The sequence below is a fragment of the Microtus ochrogaster genome, unplaced genomic scaffold (genome assembly GCF_000317375.1).
Source record: "Microtus ochrogaster isolate Prairie Vole_2 unplaced genomic scaffold, MicOch1.0 UNK42, whole genome shotgun sequence".
Classification (NCBI taxonomy): Eukaryota; Metazoa; Chordata; class Mammalia; order Rodentia; family Cricetidae; genus Microtus; species Microtus ochrogaster.
In genome coordinates, this window is record NW_004949140.1 from 1521450 (window position 1) to 1532850 (window position 11401).

General features: G+C 38.0%; 1 protein-coding gene across 6 annotated transcripts in view; it reads right to left on the reverse strand.

Moving 5' to 3' along the window:
- Wdr44 (WD repeat domain 44) overlaps positions 1-11401 on the reverse strand; it is a 117689-nt gene that overhangs the window by 64194 nt on the left and 42094 nt on the right. For all 6 annotated transcript variants that reach the window (XM_026790144.1, XM_005368908.3, XM_013354387.2 and 3 more), the window contains one exon: positions 2892-2925. In XM_026790144.1, the coding sequence (XP_026645945.1) occupies positions 2892-2925 (34 nt within the window). The remainder of the gene's footprint in view (positions 1-2891; positions 2926-11401) is intronic.

An 11401-nucleotide genomic window follows, 5' to 3' on the forward strand; every position in this document is an offset into this window, starting at 1 on the left:
ATGGAGGTGGGTGGTCCTTGGACTTCCCACAGGGCAGGGAACCCTGATTGCTCTTTGGGCTGACGAAGGAGGGGGACTTGATTGGGGGAGGGGAGAAAATGGGAGGCGGTGGCAGGGAAGAGACAGAAATCTTAAATAAATAAATAAATAAATAAACAAACAAATAAGAGAAAAAGAAACAGTAGTAATAAAATGACTCCTAATTATATACTGCCCACTCATAGATCAGTGCCTTATTCGCCCAACATCAGAGAATCTCCCTCTTGCAGCAGATGGGAATAAACACAGAGCCATATAATACCCTCAGCCATAAAATATGCAAAGAGCCCGGACTTAGAACACACAGCTCTGAATGGGATGTGTCAGTCACATCCCTCTACTCAGGACTCAGAGAACCCTGAAGAAGAGGAAGCAGGAAGAGTGTAAGAGCCAGAGGGGGATGGAAGACACCAGGAGAACAGGTCCTCTAAATCAACTGAGCAAAGCTCATATGAACTCAGAGACTGAAGCAGCAAGGACAGTGCCTATACCAGGTCCTTTGCACATATATTATAGCTTTCACTTTAGTATTTTTATGGGACCCTGAGTGTGTGAATGAGTGGGTCTCTGATTCTTGTGCCTTTTTTTGGGGTTCTTTTCCTTTCCTTGGTTTTGCTCTGTCAAAATGAAAAAATTATAGAGATGGAAAACAAATTTAGAGATGATGTGGGGCATTTGCAGCATGTTAACTATAAAGCGGTAGCACAAGAACTGTGTTGATGACAGTTCTGCATCTTGGTTGTGGTGGTTACACAGACACACAGAGAAAATACTGACATTCACACTGAACCAATGGTTTTGATACTGTTCTATAATTAAGTTATAACCATCAGGGAAACTGGCTGAAGGATACGCAGAACATCTTCATACTATATTTGTAGCTCCCTGTGACTCCATACTTACTTTGAAGTTAAGAAGGTAAAAAGGGAACACTATCCATTCTCATATTTATTTACTAAATATGTACATTTGTTATCTAATTTTAGTCAAGTAAGGACAGTCTTTAATTACTGGTGTAAAGTAGATTCTCTAAACCTATTTGTTATAACCTATAAATACCTTAGAGCCAAGTATAAAGCATAAAAAGCATTTGCTTCTAGAAATAAAGACTAGGAGGTAGGGGCTGAGGAATAGAAGGAAAGGCTCTTTTCATTATGTTTCTTTTGCTCTATAGATATTTAACCCATTTCTATGTGTTACTTTTAAAACATGTTTTATGGAAATAATAAGTAGAAAGTTATAAAATACAAGGAAGAATTATGATAGAACCTTTCTTAAGCATCCAGTTAAAGAAAAAGGAAAGAGTTTTAAACTCTCTTATACATTATTCTCATTTTCCTTTATAATCTCTCCTGAGAAATGATAGCCTAAATTTTGTTTATCATTACTCTGCTTTCTTCCCAGTTTAATGTTTATATCTCCTTTTTCCTTTTTTGTTTGTTTGTTTGATGGAGACAGGGTCTCATGTAGAACAAGATGACCTCAAATCCACTATGTAAACAAAAATGATTTTGAAGTTTTTATTCTTCTGCCTCAATATCTCTAGTGCTTGGATTATAGGCATGAGCCATTGCCATAGAATAATCCTTTGTACACTGTGGCAATATATTGCTCTCATTGGTTTAATAACAAGCTAACTGGCCAAGAACTAGTCAGGAAGAGGTCAGACAGGAGGGCCAGACTGAAAGAACACTGGGAAGGAGGGCGGGGTCACCAGCCAGCCACAGAGGAAGCAGGAGATGAACATGCTCTGGTGAAAAAAAGGGACCACCACATGGTAGAGCATAGGTAAGAAATATGGGTTAATTTAAGATGTAAGAGTTAGTTAAGCAACAAGCCTAAGCTATTGGCCAAGAATTTATAAATAATAATAAGTCTCTGTGTGGTTATTTGGTAGCTGGCTGGCAGGACAGAAAAGCCATCATGACCAATTTTATGGGGGTAAGGGGATTGAATCAAGAGACTTCTTCGTGGTATACTTTTGAATTTAACATAATGGAATCACGGTACATATATTTTTCTGTGTCTTGTACCACCAATCATTACTCTGGGTTTGAAACGCATTTGGGTTTTGTATATAATTAATTCATTTTTACTTCTGTAGAATGTTCCAAATAAATATAATGTATCTAATGTACATAAAAGAAGGTATGTGTATACATATGCATATATATGATATGTAGAGAATGTTCAAGATTGTACATACAAAATCATGTAATACACATATGTCAATACTTATTACATATGATGTATTTAATGTAAAAAAATTTTCACCATATTTTTGTATTTAAAATGGTTATCTCTTAGGGGCTAGGATATAGCTCAGTGACTGAGCCTTTACCTAGAATGTGCTAGGAATCATGTTTGAACTCCAGTATGACAAAAAAAATAACAAAGCCAAAAAGGCTACCAATGACAAATTGTCACAACAGAAAGTCTCTTTCCTTAGAAATAAGACCAGTATTATTTTTTTATTTATACACTATTAATACTGTCAAAATATGTGCCCATAGGAAGCATAGAAGTATTTTTGTTATTCTGTATTTTTTTCTTTTTTTTTTAAATACTAAAGTCTGAACCTAAGGTCTTGTATATACTAGGTAAGTACTTTATGCACTTAGATCTATATAGTGTTCTTTCATTTTAAAATTATAAATAAAATAAAAATAATGAATATTTAAAAAATTATATGTAACTGTGCTTATAGCACAATATTTACATAAGTTTTAATAGATTATATAAATAATTGGTAAATCAGAGTATAATGACAATGTTCTTGAACAAAAATAACTTTAAAAAAACAGTAGCAAGGAGGTGACAAATACCAAAATCTCTGAGAAAATACAACTAACCTTGACTGATGAAAGTCCAATTTTTTCTGGAGACCTGTTCAGAAACAAAAGATGGTGTTAGATTGGAGAAACAAGAAAGACTTCTACATATAAGAAAGACAAACTTGCATTAAAAAAATTAGGTATATATTTTGTTACTGCAAAATCTTATTTTTGTATAACAAAATATGGAAAACAAAAGAGCAGGGAAGAAAGTTAAATCAGATATTAATAAGCTTACCACCATCTGTCTTCATAATACATATACTATAGGGAGCTTTGTACATAAGAAACTGTACAACTCCACAATAAAATTCCTCAAAATGATTTTTCTAGATGTGAAATTGTGGGTTGAAAGTATAAAAATTTAAAATTTTTAGGAAGCTTTCAGACTGCTATCCAGACACACCAATTTATGCTCTCACTACTTTAAGAATGCCAGTTTAATACCATCACCGAAAATGAGTGCCATTTACAGTACTTGCCAATTTGATGAACAAATGCACATATCTGTCTTTTGTTACACTTCTTTGTTTGCTAACATGGTTGAAAATTTTCATATGCATTATACATACTGATTTTGGAAAGAGAAATCATTTTCGTTTTTGACTTCAATTTTTCTACTGGAGCAAACCTCTACTCATACTTGGGGTAAAGTGAAATAATACAAGTCTAAAAAAATAAAAACATATAGTGATAAAAATACATGTAGAGATAAAATAACTCCTAATGATATTCTGCCATTCTCATAGATCAGTGCCTTGTTCAGTTACCATCAGAGAAGTTTCCTCCTGCAACAGATGGGAACAAATACAGACACTCACAGTCAGACTTTACACAGAGAGTGAGAGACTTTGGAACACTCAGCCCTAAATGGGTTGTCTCCATTAAATCCCTCCACTCAGGGCTCAGGGAACCTTACGAAGGAGGAGGTAGAAAGATCAGAGAAGTAAAGCAGGCAGCCACTAGAGTTCTTACCTCTATAAAATCTTCAAACTAAAGGGGGGTGAGTTCCTATCTTCTCCTGCCTTATATTCCTCTCTCTACCCAGCCATATCACTTCCTGTCTCCACCTGCCTAGTGCTGGGATTAAAAGAGTCAACCAAGAGCTGGGATCAAAGGTGTGAGCTAGCTCCCCCCCCTCTCTGAATCAAAGGTATGAGCTCCGTTTTTCTCTGTCTCTCTCTCTGTCTCTCTGTCCTCTCTCTCTGTCTCTCTCTCTGTCTCTGTCTCTCTGACTCTCTGTCTCTGTCTCTCTGTCTGTCTCTCTGTCTGTCTCTCTGTCTCTGTGTCTCTCTCTCTCTCTCTCTTTCTCTCTCTCTCTCTCTCTCTCTCTCTCCCTCTCTCTCTGGTTTTACGAGACAGAATTTCTTTGTGTAACAGCCCTGGCTGTCCTGGAACTAGCTCTTGTAGACCAGGCTGGCCTTGAACTCACAAAGATCCACCTGACTCTGCCTCCCTAGTGCTGGGATTAAAGTCCTGCGCCACCACTGCTTTTAGACTGGTTAAATCTCCTGTAACTCAGTGTGGCCTTGACCTCCTGATCTTCCTGCTTCTACTTCACGGGTGGGATTAAAGGCATTAGCCACCACTGCCTGGTCTCTATGATTAAGTAGTACCTAGCTCCACCATCTGATCTTCAGGCAAGCTATATTTGTTAGAGTACAAACAAAATATCACCACGAAGAAAGGAGGCATAGAACTTGGAGGAATAGAGGGGAAAACTATAATCAGGATATATTATGTAAGAAAAGAATCTATTTTCAATAAAAGAAAAAATAACAATAAATTAATAAAAATAGTCTACCCTTAAACATAGACTACTCTAGATATAGTAATTTCAAAAGTAATTTCTTACCAATTATCTTTACTGATTCTTTCCTCACCTTTTCCCTTTTTTAAAGTAAGAACATTGGCTTCAAAGCATAATCAAGAGAACACATTTATGGCCAATTATTATACCTCAGGGCTACACAGCAACAGTAAACAGTTAATATGCCATTCCTGAGGATTATGAAAAGTAAAATGCAATTATCACAGATGATATAACTTTGGGCTGAATGGCAGCTTGAAACCAAAACCATTTAATCACAGTGTTTTTGCAGAGATAGAAAAACATTTTAAGAGACTGGGTGACTTTTCCTCAAAGTCATATTTATAATAAGAGCCAAACTACCATATTCTCTATATGCCATATTTAGTATGATGTTGTTATAAGAATCTTCAAGATCTACTTAAATTTTGTGGGAAACAAAATTACTTTTAAAGAACACTCAATCCCTTCACTGAACAAACATTTCTGGAATACTACTATGTCCTAGGACTAGAGATTAGAAGATGAAATAGACAACTGTAGTTGGTTTTTCTAAGGTTACTAAAAAAAAAAAACACAAAATTAACTGTCACAAGCAGTGCCTATTTAACCATCAGTAGTTTTGGTCAATATAAATTTGGGTTAATAAAGGGCAATTTCCAGAAATAAAAACAGGTTTTGTTTTGTTAAGACAGAGACTTGATACACAATCCAAACTCAAGATTTTCCTGCCTCAGTCTCCTGAGTACTGGGATTACTGGGATTATATGCTTGGCGTGTTGACATTTGGTTCTCTATCAAATCTACATTGCTGTGTAATAAAATCCTACATATGGAAAGCTTGTTAGAACTAAGGTTATTCTAATTTCAAAGAAAGAAAGAAATATCAATTCTATAGAAATGGATGTTTAAAACAAACAAGTCAATCCAAACAAAAATAAAGACCTTAAAAAGCTCAAATTTCCATAAACCTCAAATTCTGAAGGGCAATGTGAGGAGGTGCAGACTTGCAATAGAGGTCTAAAAGCAAGAGCTAAATTCTCTAAAAACAAAACAAAACAGAAACAAATATACTAAAACCCATAGGAAGTAGAGAAAGGAGGAAATTTTGTTCATCTCAGGATCCTTACACGTGTAGAAATTTGGCCAGGTTCACTGCCTTCATCCCCTAGAAAGGAAGATATTGTTAGCTCTTGTATGCAGTAGGTTCCTGGCTGTTGATGTCTAAGTTATTGGCCAGTTGTTGACATTAATGGAGATATTCCAGATTATGCTGAGTAACTACTTCTTTTTGAAAGACAAGGAGCATAGTATAACAGTCTTTTAAACAGGCTAACGTTGTTTGAACACTGTTTAATGATATCCCATGTGTTGATCAAACCACTTAATGATTCAGTTTCTTAAAGGTACTGTTTGGTCCTCTGCAGAAGTGGGTAAAAATATCTCCCTTGGACTGATATGAGGATTCAGTCAGGGTGTATGAAGACATACACAGTGCATGATAGTTTCTTTAGCAACTTTGAATTGCTCCACATTTTTCCATGGTACTTTGGCAGCTCTCAGTAGTGAGGAGCCAAAAACTAATTTCTGGGCACAAAAACGGTACTCTACAGCCTCTAAAGCACCGGCTCAAACGTTGGAGCACCAGACAGAAATCTCAAGGTCCAAGTCAGGAGCAGAAGGAGAGAGAGCAAGAGCAAGGAACTCAGGACCGCGAGGGGTGCACCCACACACTGAGACAATGGGGATGTTATATTGGGAACTCGCCAAGGCCAGCTGGCCTGGGTCTGAAAAGGCCTGGGATGAGGCTGGACTCGCTGAACATAGATAGCGGACAATGGGGACTACTGAGAACTCAAGAACAATGGCAATGGGTCTCTGATCCTACTGCACGTAATGGCTTTGTGGGAGCCTAGGCAGTTTGGATGCTCACCTTACTAGAAATGGATGGAGGTGGGGGTTCCTTGGACTTCCCACAGGGCAGGGAACCCTGATTGCCCTTCGGGCTGAGGAGGGAAGGGGACTTGATTGGGGGAGGGGGAGGGAAATGGGAGGCAGTGGCGGGGAAGAGACAGAAATCTTTAATAAATAAATAAATTAAAAAAAAAAAGAGTAAAAAAGCCAGAGTATACTGAGCTGGGGATTCAAATGAAATCTTATCAATGGGTGATACTATTAAACGAAAAACCTGGAAACCAAAACCACTCACATTTGAAGGATATTTAACTATAAAGTCGTTAAGAGTTTGGTGTGTAGCAAAATATTTCAAACTACCATGGTTTCTAATAATGTTTTAAGCTTAAAACTGTTTTTTTTTTTGATCAGGGTAGTATGTAAGGTTAGAATTCTTTTGTTATGCATTTCTGATCTATTTATAAAACTTCAGTGCCTAGTAAAAAGTAAAAAAAATACATTTAACTTGTAAATGACCTTTGTCATGTGCCAAGATGAGGAAAAAACAATTTATTCCAACATAAAAAGCAGCAAATGGGACTGCAGAGATTGCTAAATGGTTAAGAGTGACTGCTGCTCTCTCTTGTAGAAGACTGTTTAGGTCTCAGCACCCAGGGGCCGCAGCTACCTGTAACTCAAGCTCCATGGAACCCAATACACTTTTCTGGCTGCTGTCACTCACACACATATGACATACATTGACACAAACATAAATAATAAACAAACAACAAACAAACAAATAAATAATAGTAATCATTATGGTGTATATACAGTCCAAGTTTTTCTAATTGGGGCTATATAAATAATAAAACAATGGCCATCATTTATCACATGTGCCAAAACAATACTAACATATTTGAACTTTTTGAGTCCTCAAAAGTCTCCTACTAATTATATTATTTTCACAGAATAATTGCCTTCACTTTGCTGCTCATGCATAGACCAGTTACTGTTGTTTCCCAACCATTGTCTTTCAATGATTTTTAAACATAAAATCTCAAAAGTACCTTGTATATAAATACATGAGCAAGCCTTGCAATTTCAGTATCTGTCACTTAGAAATAACTCTTTAGGTAAAAGATGTGTAATTCCTGTAGGGCCCTGGTCTGCCCTTGTTCCTGGGGTGCATTTGCGGGACAGTTTATGGTCAGCTGACTAAGCATCCTGTTTGTTTCTGTGCTCTCCCTGCCCCCGCCTGGTGATTAGCTGCAGGGCATTGTCTCCATTGTTAATATGGTAATTTCCCATCTGCCTGGGCAGAGATCCTTGTGCAGCAGTTAGGTAGATAAGGACTCCCCCAAATCTGAATAAACTGGCATTCGGCTGGTCTCCTTTCAAATGACCCTGGTCTCTGTGTGTGTTCTTTCAATCTCCAGGCCCTTGCTCGACTCAGGTGTGGAACAGTGGCGTGCGAACTGTACCGAAGGTGTAACACAAAATTGGATGTTACAAATTCCCCCTTAATTAGCATGCTCAAATATGATACTTTAATATAATAATGCCATTTGGAGGTGATAGAATACAGGGAACTTACTTGTTTTTATTACAAAGAGTCTAGGTGTGGAACAAGTGTGTCTTATAGCTGTGTTTCTTCCTCACCTTAAGTGGTTACTTCTTACAGCTGCCCATGTTCATTTGCTTAAAAGCTTTCTTGCCCTTCCAATTTTGCTTCTTATCTATGCTGAACAGAGAAGCCAGGATTCTTAAAACTGTAATTGCAAGGTCAAAGAAGAATGGGGATTTGGGGGCACTGCCAAAGAGACGGTATGATTTTATTTTGCACGTTGTGGTACTTTTTCAATTGTTCAGGGGTTTTTAAAAGGCTTATTTCTTATGTTCAGCTCTGAGAACTGTCATTAGTGAAGCAGTAGCTGCCAGATAAGTGTGCTACTTAATATTCTTCAGTATCCTGGGGCTACTCAGCCCTTCTATGAATCTCAGTCTCTGATTTCAAAGTGAAGATACAATACTATTTCAGAGTGGGCATATGCCTACAAAAACAACTACTGAGGTCAGTCTTAAGGATTCAAGGGACTAGATGTCAAAAAAATATTCTCTTTCTTCAACCATCAACTAGCTGCAAGATCTTAAGCAAGGATCTGTAGAGTTTCTGTGATTTTAGGGATTTTAGGAACCTTTTTTTTAATATTACAAAAGCCCAAACTTTATTTTTCTTATTTAGTCCCAAAAAAGACATCATAATAAAAATACTGTCAATTATCAAAACTTATCTTTATAATTTCACCAGGTTAGCCTTAGTCATTTCACCATAATAGCCAGGCCAGATTAGAAGCTCAATATCCCTGGATAGCCACGTACTCTAAACCCTAGGTCAGGGTATAACCTGCACCCCTCCCACCCCAGCCCCAGCAGCAGGCAAGTCTCCTGTGGGCTGGCAGCTCCACCACCATCTCCACCTGCAGAGGGCCCCCTGAGGCACAGCCTGCACCAACTGAAGGAAGAAGCACCTCTATCACCATGCCTGGCTGCATCAGAGGCCCCTAGAGGCACAGTCCTCACCTGTGCCTACTGGAGTACAGCGTGCACTAAAAGGCACACAGCCACACCTCCAACCTGCACCAACTAGAGGAAGAGTAGCGGTGCACAGCCACGGAGGCACAGCTCCTACCAGCGCAGACTGGAGGAAGAGCACTAACAGCCAGTCAGCAGGAAAGACTACCACAGCCAGGCCCTCCACCACCAGCCCCAGTGGCATCAGAGGCCACTCAGAGAGAGGTGCAGGCTCCACCTGCACCAATTGGAGGAAAAGAGTCCCCAAGGCACAGATAACACCTGCACCAATTGGAAGAATCAATGTATGTACCTATAGTTATCCCAAACCCAGACAGGTAGAAGGCAGTGCAAGAATACATTCAACAACATAAAGAGCAATATGGCACCACCAGAACCTAGTGGTTCTACAGCAGCAAGACCTGAATTTCCCAAACAGACAAAACAGGGGGAAAAACTAACCTTAAAAAATAGCTTTATGAAGATTATAGAGGCCCTTAAAGAGGAAATGAAAATTTCCCTTAAAGAAATGGAGGGAAAAAAAAACACAAAAAATTGGAAGAAATCAATAAATCCAGGAAATAAAGCCAGAAAAAGCCAAGAAAAAATAAAACAGGTGAAGGAAACAGTTCAAGACATGAAAATTGAAATAGAGGCAATAAAAATAACACAAATCGAGGGAATTCTGGAAAATAGAAAATCTGGGTAAACTAATAGGAACCACAAATGCAAGCATAACCAACAGAATACAAGATGAAAGAGAGAATCTCAGGCAATGAAGACACAATAGAAAAGTTAGATTCACCGGTCAAAGAAAATATTAAGTCTAACAAATTCTTAAGACAAATCATCCAGGAAATCTGGGACACCATGAAAAGACCAAACCTAAGAATAATAGGGATAGAAGAAGAAGAAGAAGAACTCCAGGTCAAAGGCACAGAACATAGAAGAAAACTTTTCCAACCTAAAGAAGGGGATGCTTATGAAGGTACAAGAAAATTACAGAACACCAAATAGTCTAGACTAAAAAAAAAAAGGTCCCTCTGCAACATAATAACCAAAACACTAAATACGCAGAAAAAGAAAGAATATGAAGAGCTGCAAAAGAAAAATGCCATCTAACATATAAAGGCAGACCTATCAGAATTACACCCGACTTCTCAATGCAAACTATGAAGGCCAGAAGGTCCTGAGTAAATATTTTGCAAACACTAAGAGACCACTGATACCAGACCAGACTACTATACCCAGCAAAGCTTTCAAACACCATAGATGGAAAAAAAGACATTCTGTGACAAAACTAGACTTAAACAATACTTATTCACAAATCCAGCCCTACAGAAAGTACTAGAAGAAAAATCCCAACCCAAGGAAGCTAACTGCATCCATAAAAACACAGGCAACACCAAAGCCCAAAGAAGGGAAACGCAAACACACTACTATTACCATCAAACAAAACCAGAAAATAACAGAAATTAACAATCACTTAATATTCATGGATTCAACTCACCTATAAAAAGACACAGGCTAATAGAATGGATATGAAAACAGGACCCATCCTTCAACTTCAAAGACAGACATTACCTCAGTGTAAAATGGACCTAAGAAACAAGCTGGTGTAGCTATCCTAATATCTAACAAAATAGACTTCAAACTAAAATCAATAAAAAGAGATGGAGAAGGACATTTCATGTATATCACAGGAAAAATCCATCAAGATGAAATCTCAGTTCTGAAGGATACCCACATTTGTAAAAGAAACCTTACTAAAGCAAATCACACATTAAACCTCACAAACTAACAGTGGGAAACTTTAACACCCCACTCTCACCAATGGACAGACCTGCCAGACAGAAACTTAACAGAGAAATAAGGGAACTAACAGATGTTATGATACAAATGGATTTAAAAGACATCTATAGAACATTCTACCCAAACAAAAAACTTGACTAAAAAAAGATATACTTTTTTCTCAGTACCTCATGGAACTTTCTATGTTGCTTAATGGCAACATAGACCCGCTGTGTGCCTAAAAATGGGGCAAGGTACATGGCTCTCAGAGGCAGCAAACAGCTCCACCATGCTGGACTGGGCAGAGCAAGCGGGCAGGGCCTCTTTTGCCCTAGCAACACTGCCAATTAGGTTTTTAAAAAGTGTTTAACATTTTAAGAAGCAGTCCTGTAGGGACCTTAGGGGGCGTGTTTGCCTCGGGCTAATGTTTACCTATAAATCTGGGGAGCTTGTTCGCAGAGCT